At 37.8% G+C, this 15,580-nt stretch overlaps 4 protein-coding genes across 4 annotated transcripts in view; 1 reads left to right on the top strand and 3 right to left on the bottom strand.

Moving 5' to 3' along the window:
* The first annotated feature begins 310 nt into the window (after positions 1 to 310).
* Positions 311 to 4,438, top strand: lrrc14b (leucine rich repeat containing 14B). The gene is made up of 3 exons (XM_057354147.1): positions 311 to 1,502; positions 3,344 to 3,703; positions 3,804 to 4,438. The coding sequence occupies exons 1-3, from the start codon at positions 598 to 600 to the stop codon at positions 4,117 to 4,119; spliced, it is 1,581 nt and encodes a 526-aa protein (XP_057210130.1). The 5' UTR covers positions 311 to 597; the 3' UTR covers positions 4,120 to 4,438.
* A 95-nt stretch (positions 4,439 to 4,533) lies between these two features.
* Positions 4,534 to 6,174, bottom strand: LOC130566590 (cytochrome b-c1 complex subunit 7). Its single transcript, XM_057354166.1, has 4 exons — positions 6,111 to 6,174; positions 5,564 to 5,632; positions 5,298 to 5,464; positions 4,534 to 4,709 (listed from the first exon to the last, which is right to left on the bottom strand). Exons 1-4 carry the CDS (start codon positions 6,127 to 6,129, stop codon positions 4,632 to 4,634), a joined length of 333 nt encoding a protein of 110 aa, XP_057210149.1. The 5' UTR covers positions 6,130 to 6,174; the 3' UTR covers positions 4,534 to 4,631.
* A 138-nt stretch (positions 6,175 to 6,312) lies between these two features.
* mterf3 (mitochondrial transcription termination factor 3) lies at positions 6,313 to 8,997 on the bottom strand. Its single transcript, XM_057354149.1, has 8 exons — positions 8,902 to 8,997; positions 8,219 to 8,585; positions 7,956 to 8,108; positions 7,693 to 7,882; positions 7,419 to 7,566; positions 7,188 to 7,259; positions 6,942 to 7,103; positions 6,313 to 6,728 (listed from the first exon to the last, which is right to left on the bottom strand). Exons 2-8 carry the CDS (start codon positions 8,562 to 8,564, stop codon positions 6,534 to 6,536), a joined length of 1,266 nt encoding a protein of 421 aa, XP_057210132.1. The 5' UTR covers positions 8,565 to 8,585; positions 8,902 to 8,997; the 3' UTR covers positions 6,313 to 6,533.
* Positions 8,998 to 9,369: 372 nt separating this feature from the next.
* The window catches only part of rad21b (RAD21 cohesin complex component b), a 6,898-nt gene continuing 687 nt past the window's right edge, over positions 9,370 to 15,580 (bottom strand). Inside the window, exons 2-14 of the mRNA XM_057354689.1 lie at positions 14,824 to 15,011; positions 14,584 to 14,713; positions 14,391 to 14,490; positions 14,193 to 14,299; positions 13,798 to 14,007; positions 13,543 to 13,668; positions 13,325 to 13,456; positions 11,903 to 12,126; positions 11,577 to 11,733; positions 11,346 to 11,491; positions 10,678 to 10,842; positions 10,426 to 10,509; positions 9,370 to 10,257 (exon numbers count right to left, since the gene is read on the bottom strand). Coding sequence (XP_057210672.1) covers positions 10,066 to 10,257; positions 10,426 to 10,509; positions 10,678 to 10,842; positions 11,346 to 11,491; positions 11,577 to 11,733; positions 11,903 to 12,126; positions 13,325 to 13,456; positions 13,543 to 13,668; positions 13,798 to 14,007; positions 14,193 to 14,299; positions 14,391 to 14,490; positions 14,584 to 14,713; positions 14,824 to 14,967 — 1,917 coding nt within the window. The 5' untranslated portion in view covers positions 14,968 to 15,011 and the 3' untranslated portion in view covers positions 9,370 to 10,065. The remainder of the gene's footprint in view (positions 10,258 to 10,425; positions 10,510 to 10,677; positions 10,843 to 11,345; positions 11,492 to 11,576; positions 11,734 to 11,902; positions 12,127 to 13,324; positions 13,457 to 13,542; positions 13,669 to 13,797; positions 14,008 to 14,192; positions 14,300 to 14,390; positions 14,491 to 14,583; positions 14,714 to 14,823; positions 15,012 to 15,580) is intronic.

Below are 15,580 nucleotides of genomic sequence, written 5' to 3'. Positions count from 1 at the left end.
AGGCCGACATTCCACCATTAGATACAAACCTTGTTGCCTAGAAAATAATAGTGGCAGACAAGACTGATTGGATAATAAAAAAAAAAAGATAAAGGGAATTTACCTGATTGGTTTAGGAAAGCACCTCCTTTCCTAAGTTTCACTATAACTGTAGGCTGGAAAACACTTGGTTTTCAGATGACTTGGGACATCTCACTTTGTTTGGCCTGATCAAATAAAGTTAACTCCTTGACACCTGAACCTTCTTTGTCTGAGAGATTTTTTGAACTTCAAGATCGACTTCTACCACATCAGTAGCCACAAAACAATTACATAGGGATAACTGTTGTACCCATTGGCGGTCAGTAAACACCAGACTTCTTTTTGGTTTCAAGCCATCCAAAATCTGCCGGCTAGCCAGGGGTCTGAGAGTATACGACAGCTGCTTCTATAAATAACACCTCTCAACCACCTCCCACCTCACTCAGCAGAGTGCTCTTCTCTCATGAAAGCTTGACGCACATGTTTATACTGGTGAAAAGAAGGAAGAAGCAACACACCACCTCTCCTGAGAGATCTTAGAAGTTTGGTTCATCTCAGGAGCTGACGAATACAGCCATGAAGAGCCTCAAGTTTATAGCAGCAGAGAGTTTTGTTCAGAATGGCTTGAATGCTTGTAGGAGCCTTCACTGCTTATCTTACAATCTTTACCCAATCCTTTTTAAAGCCAGCTATCTGTGTGAGCAAGCCGCGGTGCTCCACGATTTGGTTCAGACGTGGCCTCTCGCAGAGCTTAGCTTGCGTAAGTTATTGGGTAAAACCGCGGACTGCCCTGATGATCTTACCTCCTGTACCTGCAGGCTTTGTCTGGAGGCCTTTCTAACAGGTCTGAAGGACTATGTGCTTCAAGCTCCATCCACCTATGCCAAAATGCTACGTATAGTGGATTTGCTTGGTCTGCAAGACACAGAACAACAGGCCTGTCCTTGCAAATGTAGGCTCGGTCGCTGGGCACGGACTGAAATGCTTGCTCGTATGTGCTACGAGACTATGGTGCACATGCAGGCTGGCAATGCCGCATCTTCGGCCTTTGAGGTAGAGATAGACGTTCGGGTGGAGACTTTCGTTACCGGACGAAATTACGAGGCGGTGGTCCAGGCTCTGTTGCTGCGCAGACATTGCCCATTAAAGCTGCACTTCGTAGGTCTGCGTGTGGACTCGCTGAGCCTCAGGAACCTCTTTTACATGCTGAAACTGGTGGAGTCACATGATCTGCAAAAGCTGGAGGTGGTGCATAACGTTCACCTGGAAGCTCCACACATTGAAGTGATGCTCTCCCAACTGAAGTTCCCACATCTGCGCTCGCTAACATTCCCCGCACAGGCTTTGAACGTACGCAGGTTGGGTCCGGAGGACGCAGGCCTCATGGGAGTTCTGGGTGAACTGATGAGCAAACTAACAGAGCTGAGAGAGCTCTTTTTCAGCTTCTCCACTCTTACAGGACACTTGAGGAAACTTCTGAGGTAAGTTCTCACAATATGATCACCTGTATACGTTTCCTTACAAAAAATAAACACACTCAAGATCGTTTTAATAATGTAAATAAGGGTAGAGTATATTTTTTTAATGTAGAAAGTAAACTCATATGAATGTACTAGTGATATTCTTGTTAATGCACGTGTACATTTTAATATAGCTTAACTAAACTGACCAATTTTCTTTTTAGTTTTTTTTTTTAAAATTTAACAGTAATTAACTAGTTTACAATAACTTTTTCAGTTGTACTCCAACAGGTGAACTTGTTGGTTTACTGATAGTTTACAAGTTTAATACTTTAGTCATTTGATTTATTAAGTTTATACAGTATGTGATCTTAACATCATACAATTTACCATTTGTATATAGTTTTTGCACTTTAATTAAACTGCTATGTTCTTATTTAGGCATTCATATTGATATTTAAAACTTTTAGTATACTTTTTATTACACGTTTTACTTTAAGTAAAAAGTTTGACATAAATTCCTGTTATCACTGTATACAAAGAAGTTCCATGTTTTATTTACTCTAAGCCATGTCAAAGCTATCTTGTTATTGCTATACATACTATAGACTATATATTACTATATAAACTTGAACATGTAAGTTAAGACAGTACAAACTGTGAAGAAATATGTAATATAGGCTACTGCAGTAAACACAAATACTTATGATTGGGTAAGAGTTTAGACCAAAAACAAGTGTAATTTTCAGTAAATTTCTGATAGTTAAGTAGAACGCAAGTACATATTTTCATTTTACGTTTTACAAAGAATACAAATGTCACACTTGAAAAAAACTTTTTTGTAAGGGTTACTGAAAAACCATCCATGCTAAATTACAGAAAAAAACAAAGCTTATTTTTATGAAACTAAAACTAAAAGATTTCTTAAGACCTGCTTATTTGTACCTAGTTTTAAGGTTTTAATCAGATTTGTTAAATATTAAATCATGGTGTTGTTGGTATGGCATTGACATTCATTTCATGTGACTGCTGTCCCACTTCATGTGCAGACAGGTGTCCCATTGCAAACATAATTTCAACACATAAGAAGGCCAGGACATGAACCTGGCAACAATATTATATTTAAATAGCAGTTCAGGTGTCTCAAAGTAGCCAAAACATTGGGTCTCGTTACAGGGAGCTTTGTGGTGCCAAAACAGGGCATGGTTGTTTGTATTCAAATATTTAGTTGTAGTCATAATGTTGTACTTTTAAGGTTTAAAATGTTTATCAAGTTTAGCATATGTCGTATGTAGTTTGTCATTTATTTATTTATTCTAGATTTGGCATAATGTGTGCCTGCATACTATAACTACAAACTAGACACATTTTACACTTCATTGAAATTACATTTTAATTCTACAAATCTTACACTTGAATATCAAAGAATTTTAACATTAGAATTTTATTTATTTTAAATTCATAAATGATTTTTTTTATAGCCGACTTCGCAAGATGTAAACACTGGTCTAGAAGCACATCCTGTTCCAGTATTTATTTACTATATATTTTTTAATCTTACATATCTAAAACAATCTTGAAGACATTCGTTTAACCTTTTGTATTTTGTTCAAACATTTGTGTAATGTTAAAACTGAATCAGGAAGTTCTTCACTAGCGTTGTTTACATATTCTAAAGTGGTCTATAATTTAAATGTTATTTTATGGTTAATGTTACTTAAATGCGTTCCAGAAGCTGTAAAACAGGATTGTGTTGTCTTTAAAATAAAATAAATTATATTTGTTTACATACATTTTACTTGTATTCATTGTGATAAGCATTGTGTATATTCAGGCGAGTAACTGTCTATCCATTTTGCCAGTCCACTAAACACTCCACTGCAGTGTATAGAGCTGGCAAACTGCAACCTCAATGCAGTGGACATGGCCTACTTCGCCAACAGTCTTCACAGTGAGCATCTAGTAAAGCTGGACCTGAGTGGTCACGACATAGCGGACGTCTTCCCAAACACCTTCCGGAAGCTTCTGCATCGCTGTTCTGCCACACTCACTAGTTTAGGCCTGGAAGAATGTGGACTGGATGATGAAAGCCTGGATCTACTCACCCAAGCACTAGCACCCTGCCACGGGCTACAGGAATTCAAAATCTTGGGCAACCCATTTAGCACTTCTACCCTGCGCCAGATTTTCAACATGCTTGCTCAAGGTTTTCCTGCTTTGAGGTATGACTCCATGTATTCAAGACGGATTGTTGCTGTTTACTAAAAACATTGTAAGATGTTCAATTACCTGTATGCTTATACTCTTTGTGTCGCTTCACAGATATATTGAATTGCCTGTCCCTCTTGACTGCTATCCTGAAAATGTAACCTACCCAATGGATGACACTACCCTACTAAACTATGACAGTGAGAAGTTCCAACAAGCTAGGACGGAACTTGTGGGCATCTTAGAAACCGCTAGAAAAGGTCATGTAGAGGTTTGCACCCCATTGTTGGGTGTCTACGATCCTGACATCAATGAGACTAGTAATGAGCTGGGGGTATCCATGCTGCAGTCTTTCAACAGTGTCATGGGGAACTTCATTGATGTTGTGAATAATGTTACCCAGCAGAGACGGGAGAGAATGACGGAATGAGCCTTTCATAGCGAACATAATAAATATATATTTTGTTTATAAAAGCATTTTTGAAAAGGTGCATGGTATGACACACCATACATAAGGACACCTGTATAATATGCATTATTATGAACGAGAAAACTCAAAGCTGAATCTGAATTTGGCATGACAGGATTGATTTTTGTGATAGTAGTTATGTATTGTTTTACTATATGTATTACTATAACAATGAAATTGTACTTATAACTTGTAAAGGCAGAGTAATTTTATGTATTTGTGTATATTAGTTATGTATTTATTTTTGTAGATGAACACAAAAACAAACTTTTCTTCAGAATGCACTATTAAATATCATTTCTTTAATATCACTGGCAACATTATTCTCCTTTGTTTTAATTATTTTAATTAAAAAAGAACAACATGAACAAACACTTTTGTCAGAAAGGAAATTTTAATAAGGACTTAACACAATACATTTTCAATTAAATACAGGATAGCAGACATCACACCAAACAGGAGGTTCAGCCTCATCACTTCTTTTGCCACTCCTCTCTTTCTTTCCTTTCATGGATCACCTCATCAAGATAGGGCTCTAGGTAATGCACATCCTACAACAAACCAAAGTAACATGAGATGAAACATTTTGATATCAAAGAGGCTTATACATACATATTGCACTAAAGCATTTTAAGTTGTTTTCAGTAAGCACATTTTATTCACTTTCTTCCATAGAACACAATCACATAGTTGATTTCCATAAAATAATAAATGGAAAACAGATGAGCATCAAATAAGCACCATAGAATTACTGCATATTACATATGAGCTATATTCCAAACTCTCCTGCCACAGTGCTCGGATCTCATATGCACTTTGCATATTTGAGCACATCCGTTCCTAATCATTTTCATTGTATGGAAAACCGATGCAGAACATTCTACCAAACTTCTTGTTTTCCACAGATAAAGGAAAATCACATGGGTTTGGAACAACTAACATGTCATCATTTGTGGGTTAACTAATCTAAAATTTAAAGCATTTTACAATATTATTTCCGACTGTCTGAAATGTCATGAAACACATTATGTTAAGACATCCAATAAGTGAGACGTCTAATAATTCTGGAGCATAAATTAAAAAATATGTATGAAAAATAAGCTTTGTAGCTTTAAAGAACACATTACACACTTCCTTACCTCTTCATATTTAGTCCATTGGTCTTTAGGAAGTATCTGTTGTTTCATTGAAAGATCCAGAGCTCTCTTGATGCGGAACATCCTGTCATTGTAAACTGGTTCTGGGAGCCGACGAATGGCCTCTTTCACATCAGTGTCCTCATTGATGGTATCATCCCGCAGCAAACCTGCATAGTGCATACAATATCATGTGGCATCGGTATTGTGTTTCAAATTAACCTAGTAGGTCACAGGTTCAAACCTATTGCACAGATGACATTACTTACCAAGTTTGTTAAAACCACATGCATTGTAGTACCATTTCCTGAAGCCCACCAGGAGCCTGCCGGTTGCAGCTGCATAGGAACAGAAAACATGTCAAATTACACAATTTTTTGATAGTAAAAAGACAAAATTAACCTATTATAAAAACAAAATAACAACAAATATGACGTATACTTATGCTTTAGTTCTGCTTATGTGTGAATTTGGCTAAGAATTCGCAATTTGTACGTTAACGTCAGACCAAATAAAATTACATAACCGTCAGGTTGTAACTCGTGAAGAACTTATCAATAATATTAGACCCACAATAAACTCCAACCAAAAATAAATATGTAACAAAATGCTGTATGCTTAAGGACATATATGGTATGATAAGGGCAGGGGACACACAGTAGAGGACATTGCTGCTTTACATTATAATACTGCCAACAAACACTCATTATAATAACACGATACAGAGAGAGCTGTAAATACGTGTTAAAATGATGACAAACAATTCGTACGCTCACAATATTTTAAAACGGCTTTAGAAAACAGGATAGGATTTACCTGGTGCCCTAGACGCCATCTCGGTTCGCTTGGAAAGTTGCAGTGGAGTCTGGGTAATGTGACGTCTCGTCCGGTGATTACGCAATCTTTCCGCTCACTGTGATCGCATGGTTGAGTCATAATTTGGAAAAAAATCAACTAAAATAGTTACTTACCTCTCTGTTTTGGTAACACGGCTAGTGTACGGTAATGCAAATAATAGTTGTCAAAACAGACAAGAAGATATGCATTATTTTATTTTGAGGTCAGACAGGACTTGTCATCCGTATTTGCAATGTGTTCAATTACATTACATGTGTGGCATATCTATTATACAAAGGAGCACACAAATACAAGTTTTGTTTATTTTTTACATTTAAACCATTTGTATGTCAATCTTATACAAAACAACAACCAGTTTAATTTTACATTTATGAGATCCATTTACAAAGTTTTCTGAAACTGTTCAAAATCTTCCAGAGAGGCCAACGCCACATCAGAGCAAAAAATCTCATCTGGCAGAAAAACCAAACGATCCAAAGAGATGTAACTGGGCTGAGATGGCTGGTACTGGGCTCTGCTTAAATACTCTAGAAACAAGTGACGCTCCCTGATGCGAAGAAACTTGGCATTAAGGACCTTTTGAGAGAGTATAATAAATAAAATGAGTGAGAATAATTACCATGTTAAACAGCAAAGCTGAGGTTAACTCTTACTGTATTTCATTTACAGCACAAACATGTATTTAATGCACTTAATATTTAAACAGTAAGTAACAGTAATGACACATTCTTTTAAATTGCTATAATCTACTTGTCACTATAATCATTTGTAAGCAGAAAGAATTGTTACCTGTGGGAACTTAGCAATAAGAGAGTGTGGAATGCCCATGGTATTGTGAACAAAGTCAAATATTTCGGTAAGTTTTCTTTTATTAGCAAGCAGAACTTTAGGAACTGTTGTGACAATGTGTCTTATTTCATTTTCACGAAATCCAAACTCCAGTTCACAAACCTAAACAAGAGAAATGAATGACTTTCTGGCGCAATTAAATATCACAAATCTCGCAATTAAATAAAAAATGAATTACAAACAAACCTTTAGATTCTCCTTAACTGGCTCCAAACTGCCACACAGTAGTTTCGGTAAACGAATCACAAGATTTTGAGTCTGTAAGCATAACACGGTATAAAAGTATCCGAAAATGAGGCAAATACACAGATTTAATTATTAGATTAAAAATGTCACAGGCATTGAAGGGATAAGTGGATCCTAACAGTGGTTGATTTTTGTTTTCCTACATATAAACAGAAGGCAATGCAATATTACCTTCTCAGAACTAAGACCCAACTGCTGCTGAAAGAATCCAAGGCGATTGTCCAGTCTCTTTACACTGAAGTTAAGCAAGTATGGAGCTTTGCTCACCATGGCAGCCACAGACTGTGCACTGAACTTCTTTGACCTCAAATAAGCCACCCTTTGGAAAAAAGGACCAAAAGAAAATGTTACATTATTTTTTGAACACAGTACATGAGTCCGTCTGAAAACTCTGATATGAAATATAACAATTACATCGGACCTGTCAGATGATTTCCCAACTCACCTGGCTTCAAGGTTTTCCAAACTTTCTGTAAGGATGAAGGGGTTCTTGGTGAGCAGTGAGCCCAGTTTAGGCTCTTCAACTCCCAGATCTTTAAGGAAAAGTAGTCTGGGTGCAACATCAGCATGGAAGTCTAGCTTAACCAGCATAGAGCCCACATTGGGTCTTTGCTCTAGCTTCCAAAGTTCCACACCTGCAAATTCACCTGAAGATTAGAAAAATCCAGAAGAATTCAATATATTTTACTAAAGCTGCATGAAACGCACCAAGCTGAACCAGTTTGCTTAGTGTTTCCGATTTATCCACATAAGGTCTGAGTGTAAAAGAGACCGGAGGGAGGGCTGAAGGTACTTGGATCCGTACAGCTTCTTCCTCACAAATTTCCTGAAATGGAGAAGGGCGAACACCTGCGTCCAAACCTGTATAAAACCCCAAAGATTATTAAAATATCACATACCTTCTGTTTCTTTCACTAAAATCTATTTGATTGCAATAATACACATTCTTTCTAAATGATACATACACATACCAATATTATGAGTATTAGAAAGAGACGCTTGGCTTGATTCTTGATGCAAGTCAGAACTGTCATATGTAACGCAATGATTTTCATCCTTTTTTTGTGTAAGATGACTGCTGTTATTTTGAACACTTGATGATAAAGCACGCAGGTGCATTCCACACGGTCTCCAAGTCTCTCTGTTGTATTTCTGTGAGAGATTGTGGACAGGCAGCTGTTTGTGGCTGGGCTGAAGCATTGCTGCTGTGCTTCTGGTATCATGTGAACGCTGATGTAGAATGCGTGTGGACTGCTGAACAGCTGCAGATATTCGCCCGCACCGAAATACAAACACGCATCGCTGACAAAGATGCATTACGCGACTGGTCTCTCCTGGCTGAAAAATACAAATACGATTGCGTTTATATATGATGACTATATACATTACATATTATTTAGTAATACAATTTTTAAGTTCTGGTCTAGCATTGTGTACTACTGTTGCCTTACTACAAATCGCTTATGATGTTTTTCATATGTAAATCGCACAAGTCGATACAGTTATAAAGTATACATACATGAAAATGACCTCTGGAATAGTCTATTAAAAGTTATTTCAAATTATTATACTTTGTAATTTAATAACGTCTTAAATTTATAAACAAAGTATTACAGATGCCCTCGCCATAAACTAACATTTAACAAGACATTACCTGTTTTTGATAGCCGCAGATAAAATTTTACACATTCACATGTAATCTGTTTGCAGTCTTGTTCTTCCCTGGTAAGACGCAGATTCAAGAGTCCCAGCACCCCCTAGTGCATGGGCGTAAATAGCGCATTCGTCACACAGCACGAAAAATCTGTATTTTCATGGCTTCAAGCGAATTACAGCAGTATTAAAATTATTTTAATACGAATAAACCATGATTGAGCCATTTAAAATTTACTCTGCCGTACTGCAAAACAGGGCGTTTTTATTCCATATTTAGAAACCACTTACATCGACTAAACCAAAGACTGATTGGACCGCAAAAGTATCTTTACAACAAATGACACATTCTTATTTTATCCCATGTTTTGTACAGTATATAACAAATGTTTTAATCTGTTTGGCTGCAGAATTTCAGAAAAACGTTGCTAGAATTTCTGTCTGAGAAACAATAAAGACAAGAACAATATGTAGGTCAATACTTTAATATTTCACAGAACTGTATGACTGAACTGTATTTTGACCATTTTTTAAGTCCTTGGAGCAGCTAAAATGTTACTCAAAGAAATGTTATATTTAAACAATGAAAACACTTTCAAGAAAGTAAACATAAATTCGTTGCATGTCAACATGTAATTCAAAGCATGCAAAATGACAGGGCTTTGACCAATAAATATTATGAAACAGAAGCATGTAAAACTTTTGATGATTAAAAAGAACAAACTTAAGGCTTAAAGACTTTCCAAATGAATGCAACAAACTACTACACAGTTATGCAAGTTCACTTCATTGATTATAAATAGACTTTTACTTTCCTATGAAAATCTACCACCGTTTTATTGACTAAAATAACAATTTTTGTATGTGGTATCTAATGCTTTCTTAATCTTTAGTTTTTCTTATCAGCCTCAGATCAGTTCTTTTTTTTTACTAAATTGTTACCATTTAGCTTATATCACAAATGTTTTCAAAAACTGAAGCATGCTTGTATGAAGTAAAAGTATTGTTAGAAGTACTTTTTAAACTTATAAAAAAGTTTTTTTCGCATGTGAGACAGATAGCACATGTAGTATGCAAAACTCACATGCACAGATAAATGTAACACATCATATACAACCAAAACCATTACAAAGGATAAAATCTGCCAGTGTGGACTGTAAAGACTTTATATAATGTGAAATCTGGGGCCAGGGGAAGCGATAATATCACTGTAGGGCTCGTCCTGCCTGAGCTCCACTGCCTGCTGTTTCTTTAGCACCAGAAAGCTGTAGAACTTGGCAGCTGCTTGTTTCTTGTTGTTGTTTCTGCACAGGTCCAACAGGCTGATTGATTCTGCTCCAGTCTTAGCGATGACTCGCTGTGGAAAGAATAAACAGTGAGGTCATACAGATGCACTTGACAGTTTTAGACCCACTTATGCCATTAAGATGCCTTTGGGAAACATATTTGCTAATATAAAATCAGTTTATGTCTCATTTTAGACTGAATATCCTGACAAAAAAAGCAGATAAAAATTCATTCTAGCCTGTAACCCATGCAACATCTGCTGGGTTCTCTTGTTCCATCTCCTCTCCTCCTGATCTTGGTTTCCACTTTGACCATCCTCCTCCTTCAAACACAAATGAACAGTTAACTGAGTGATCAGATCTGACAGGAACCAGATGGATAAAATACAATCAAACAATCTGAAGCAAAAGGGCAGAATATGATTTCTTAGTGGCTTATTCTGGCTATTTTGCATCGCATTTTTTATTGCATCATTTTACAGCCTCTTCACCTCTTCTTCATCATCGTCATCCTTCTTCTCTTTGCTCTTCTCTCCTATCAGGTCGAGCTCAGGGATGAGTTCAGCGATGTTGGCTAGCTCCTCGGGGGGCAGTTCCACCTGCTGCATGTTCATGTGCCGTGTAGACACAATAGAGGAGCGATCATCCTCAAGCATCTTAGAAAAACATTAGAAAATAATGTACAAAATGCAATACAGAAAGTCATACATTAGTATACAAAATAATGGGTTATTATGTTTTGTACAAATTAACAGGAGTGAATGTTGTCATTAAAGCAAAAGGGGTACCAAATATAAAATAAATACTTAAATGCTTTTAATTTTTCTCTCTAATTCTTATGGTCATAACATTTGTAATTAAAATATTTTAATTAAATCAATGCAAAAAGAAAAAATTCAAACAGTTGTCTCAGATTTTTGAGCAGTTTTATGACATTTCAGACACTTAGCACCACCTGGTGGTTATTGCCAGTATGCACATTTGCCTTGGAGAATTAAAAGCCCAAATCATATCAGACAGAAAATCATTAAATAAAATTTTAATCTAATTGGTCTAATTGGTTAGTGGCTTTTACATGTTCAGACAGATATCTAGCAGGAGAGGGTGGACTAAGACCAGCAAAGGAACCATTTATAAGGAACCGGAATGCAGGACTCACAGGCAAGGCAGGCTCTGTGTCCTGAGCTTTGCGCTTTTGTCCACGGTGTCCTGAAGGTGGAGGCATGACTGACTCATCGAGGGTCGTGCGACTGCCCTCCATAGCTGAAGCCTGCAAAACATTGGGTTCCTCCAAGATAGTCTGGTCTGGAAAAAGCCAAGGAGTATGAACACCTACAAATCATATTATGCTTTATATAATACAGTTAGAAGTTGATACAGCCTCTCTTACCAATGAGGTCTCTTTGCTGCTGAGACAGGGCCTCTTCTCGTGGCACCTCAGGGTTCTCCAAGTCTTTGAGGAACTCATCCAGGCTGTCCGCTTCTCCACCTTTCCTCCTCTTCCTCAGTTCATCAGGAACCAAAGGGGTCAGGCACCGCGTGAACATCTGCTCAGAGGAGTAGAGCTGATCTCAGAACAAATGATAAGACTACAAAAGAAATCAAATAGCAGAAATGTCCAAGGCGAATTATGTATTTTGTTCCACTTAAAGCCTGGACGAATCGTTTGGTCTTCTTTTTAATCTCACACTGCTTGTTCTACAGATTCATTCTGACCTTGAGCAGTCTGCTGTTCCAGAGGGGCTGAGCTGGCAGAGAAAAGAGCTTCTCCACTCCTCCTGTTTCCTTCCACATCATCAGCTTCTTGGTGGGGGGAGCCAGATCCAGGGTGGTCACAATGTCAGAGTAGTCACTCAGCTGGGCACGGATGGTCTTACTGTCCAGCTCTTTCACACTGTCAACAATAAGCTTCCTCTTCCTTTTGGCTTTGGTCTCCTTCACTGATATAGTCAAAGACAAACATGGCAGAATACATTAAATCGAAAACCTATATTTTAAATAGTGCGTATGAACTTCGTAAAGGTCCGGCTGAACGCGCAGTTTCTGCCAATCTCATATTATAAATTATAAATATAAGGAAAATGCAAAGTATGAGAAAGTCATCACTTATTTGCAGCAACAAACATCAAATGTCAAGTAAGAGATCCAGGGTCTCTGCTACAGTAAACCTCTTTGCCATTGTGCTGCTACAAAATTACTTGAAAACTTAACTTTAGCTATGTTTTATCTGGAAGCATCATCAAATCTTGCAGTGGGAATTCGATCTCTCTCTGAAGTGTGTGTTTGTGTACGAGTGTATTTATTGCGAAGTTATCGTCTCATTAAATTTTTTGTTCATGTATGTGTGAGTTCCTGTTTTTATTTGACAAAATAATAAAAAAAGCACTCTGTTATAGGCTCTTTGTCAGTTCTTTGTTTGTGGATGTGTGTGAGTTTGCGTGTGCGTGAATGTGTGTGCGTTTGTGTGAATGTTGGTCACATTGAGGATGTTGTATAGGCTCACCCCTTCATCTATGTGTATGTATGATCTGCATTGTGCTGGATTTATTGATGGTTATTGAACAACAACAAAAAAAATTGCTCTGAAGTTTAGAATTGAATTTTCACCAATTTAACATTGTTGAATGAAGTCCAACTTTTTTGGGTATGCTTAGGTGGCAAACTTTGTACCGATCAGATTAAGAGAAAAAAAGTTATTTAAGAAAACAAAATCTTGTCCACAACATCCCGTTAGGGTTAAACGAAAGGGACAGTTCACCCAAAAATAAAAATTCTATCATCAAATGTTCCAAATCTGTATGAATTTCTTTGTTCTGATGAATACAGAGAAAGATATTTGGAAGAACGCTGGTAACCAAGCAGTTCTTGGCCACCATTGACTACCATAGTAGGAAAATTACAATGGTAGTGAAAAGTTCCTACATTCTTCAAAATATCTTCTTTTGTGTTCAACAGAACAAAGACATTTATAAAGCAATTTTTCCTACTATGGTAGACAATGGTGGCCAAAAACGGTTTGGTTTCAAGCATTCTTCCAAATATCTTTCTCTGTGTTCATCAGAATAAAGAAATGTATACAGTTTTGGAACAACTTGACACGTAACTGTTCCTTTAAGTGTGTTATCTGTTCTGGCTGACCTGTGATGTCAATGGGCTCCAAAGCAAAAGCCTCCTCCTCATTATGGACCAGGGTGGTCTGTTCTGTCTGGTCTGTCATGGTAGGGAGCTGCTCCACTGGACCAGAATCTGGACTGTCTGGACCCCCTGCCGCTATTGGATAAAATACAGTTGAATCGTAAGGAACACCAAAAATACCTTACATGAAACGTAGACGTGTTTGAGATGTGCATTCATACGCGAAAGGTTGTCGAAATCATCATCATCATCGCCACCGTGGTCCTGGGGCATCATCACACCTTCAGTGATGGCTGGAGGGTCATCAAAAATCCCACCTCCATCCTCATTAGTGAGAAGTTTGTCCACTGTAGGTGCAGGAAGCATCAAACTTAATCTCAGTTTTATCTACAGTACTGTGCAGAATGTTTATGCACATTAAATGCTGAAGCAAAAGATATAATAATTCGTCATCATAAAAACACATGCCAACTTACCCAGCATGCCTCCCTCACTGCTCTCCATAGGGTTGTCTCCAAAGTCATCCTTGTACTGGTCGTACTCTAGGTGATTGGACTTGTCGGCTATCTGCCCGCTGCTTGACTCTGAGTCCAGCAGCAGGTTAGATGCAGACACCCCATGGATGATGTCCACGGCAAATGCACCTTCCTCACGCATCATCTCTCGGTCATCCATGCCAAAATCAGCTGTGAGTAGCAATATGTTAAACATTGTTAATAATAATTGGTATACAATATGTACATGCAGGGCTGGCAAGGAACTAAATCAAATAATCAATCAATCAATATAATCTACAAAATTTAAACAAATCAACTTAAAATAGAGAATTTCTGTGGCATCCTATAGAAATCAAATGAAAAAAGAGTCATACCAAAATCATTCTCTTGCAGTAAATTAAGATTGCCCACTTCTTCACGCATGGTGATCTCCTCCACACGAGACTGATTCAGAGTGAACTGCTGAGCAACGTCAATGTCACTGTAATCCACGACACAGGGCAAGTTAACACTGAATTTAATTTCTTGACTAAACAGAGCGAGTGAAAAAAACAAGTTAAAGTTGCACATACTCCAGGTCTGGAAGTGGCTGATCGAAGTCGTGAAACTCCTCAGGTAACGTGATGGCGTTGTAGGCCGCTTCACGGTTCTCCTCGGGCAGATCAACCACACCTGTGTCAAACAGTCCACAATGCATTCCTCTGCCAGATTCAAAGTACAGAAGCTGCAGTGCAACGAGACGTATTCAGCACAGCCTCAACATACCTGGGCGAAAGGCCATTTTAATCTTAATAAAAGCCTCGTTACAATCTGCCAGCAAGTACTTGGCTTTTCTGTGGTAGATCCTCACAACACCCAGAAGTAAGTGGCCAGATGTACGGAGAGCCATTTTTACCTATCATATAAAACAAATATTATTATAAGTACATTTGGTCTGCAAGACATTTTGTACAAGCGCTTGGAGAGAGTACACCAAACAGTGGTATTTCAAGACAGTCCATTAACCTTCGGAGAAATGATGCTCTCAACACTGCTCTCCAGATTGCACTCGAACACGTGTGCCTTGGTCAGCTTCTTATCCCAGTGGGCCGCTAACCAGATTTTGGCTAGCGGCCCACGCTTGCTGAGGACAAAGTGAGCGTAGAACATCGGCCCTGCACCTTCTCACACTAAGGTGGAGGGGGACGCTGAACCTGGAGAGAAAATGGGGTTGGAATTAGATAGAACGTTTCAGTTGTCTATGTTGCCAGATATTTGGCCAATGGATCTCAAAGACTTTAAATTGGTTATAATAAGTGAATGAAAAGAAATTAAAGTTGAAATGAAACTATTCTCATTTTAACCGGAGACATTTTAAGCAATTTTCTAAGAAAAAAATAATAGGAGTTCCTTCATATTGCCAGTTAGTATATGACTATTAAAACACTGAATTATAGATTTTGGCAGCTAATAACAATTCGTCTGAATAATGTTACAGTTTATCAAGAATGTTTCTATTATAATGTAACCACATTCGATGTAAAAGTGTAACAATGTTACAAGAATGTCGAATTGTAACAAAGCATGCAGTAAGCGGTAGTTAAATATGGGATATATGTTTTCATGCTCAACATCTGTTGCTGTTGAGAGAGAGAGAGAGAGAGAGAGAGAGAGAGAGAGAGAGAGAGAGAGAGAGAGAGAGAGAGAGAGAGAGAGAGAGAGGGAGATGAGAAGAGAAGAGAGAGAGAGAAGAGAAGAGGAGAGACTGAAGAGAGAGAAGACC

This window comes from Triplophysa rosa, linkage group LG16 (assembly GCF_024868665.1).
Source record: "Triplophysa rosa linkage group LG16, Trosa_1v2, whole genome shotgun sequence".
NCBI lineage: Eukaryota > Metazoa > Chordata > Actinopteri > Cypriniformes > Nemacheilidae > Triplophysa > Triplophysa rosa.
Note: the sequence above shows the minus strand (reverse complement) of the source record. Positions and strands in the feature narration are given on the sequence as shown.

Bases quoted from the DNA above. Each gene is read 5' to 3' on its own strand.
- mterf3 (XM_057354149.1), bottom strand. From the start codon at position 8,564: ATGCATCTTTGTCAGCGATGCGTGTTTGTATTTCGGTGCGGGCGAATA. The intron at 7,883-7,955 runs GTGCGTTTCATG...GTGAATTTGCAG, and splicing joins AAGCAAACTGGTTCAGCTTG to GTGTGGAACTTTGGAAGCTA. The intron at 7,104-7,187 runs GTTTGTTTGTAA...TCTCTTGTTTAG, and splicing joins CAGTTAAGGAGAATCTAAAG to GTTTGTGAACTGGAGTTTGG.
- LOC130566590 (XM_057354166.1), bottom strand. The intron at 5,465-5,563 runs GTAAGTAATGTC...TGCACTATGCAG, and splicing joins ATGTGGTTTTAACAAACTTG to GTTTGCTGCGGGATGATACC. The intron at 4,710-5,297 runs GTAAGGAAGTGT...GGTTTGTTGTAG, and splicing joins AATGGACTAAATATGAAGAG to GATGTGCATTACCTAGAGCC.
- lrrc14b (XM_057354147.1), top strand. From the start codon at position 598: ATGAAGAGCCTCAAGTTTATAGCAGCAGAGAGTTTTGTTCAGAATGGC. The intron at 1,503-3,343 runs GTAAGTTCTCAC...CCATTTTGCCAG, and splicing joins CACTTGAGGAAACTTCTGAG to TCCACTAAACACTCCACTGC. The intron at 3,704-3,803 runs GTATGACTCCAT...GTCGCTTCACAG, and splicing joins CAAGGTTTTCCTGCTTTGAG to ATATATTGAATTGCCTGTCC.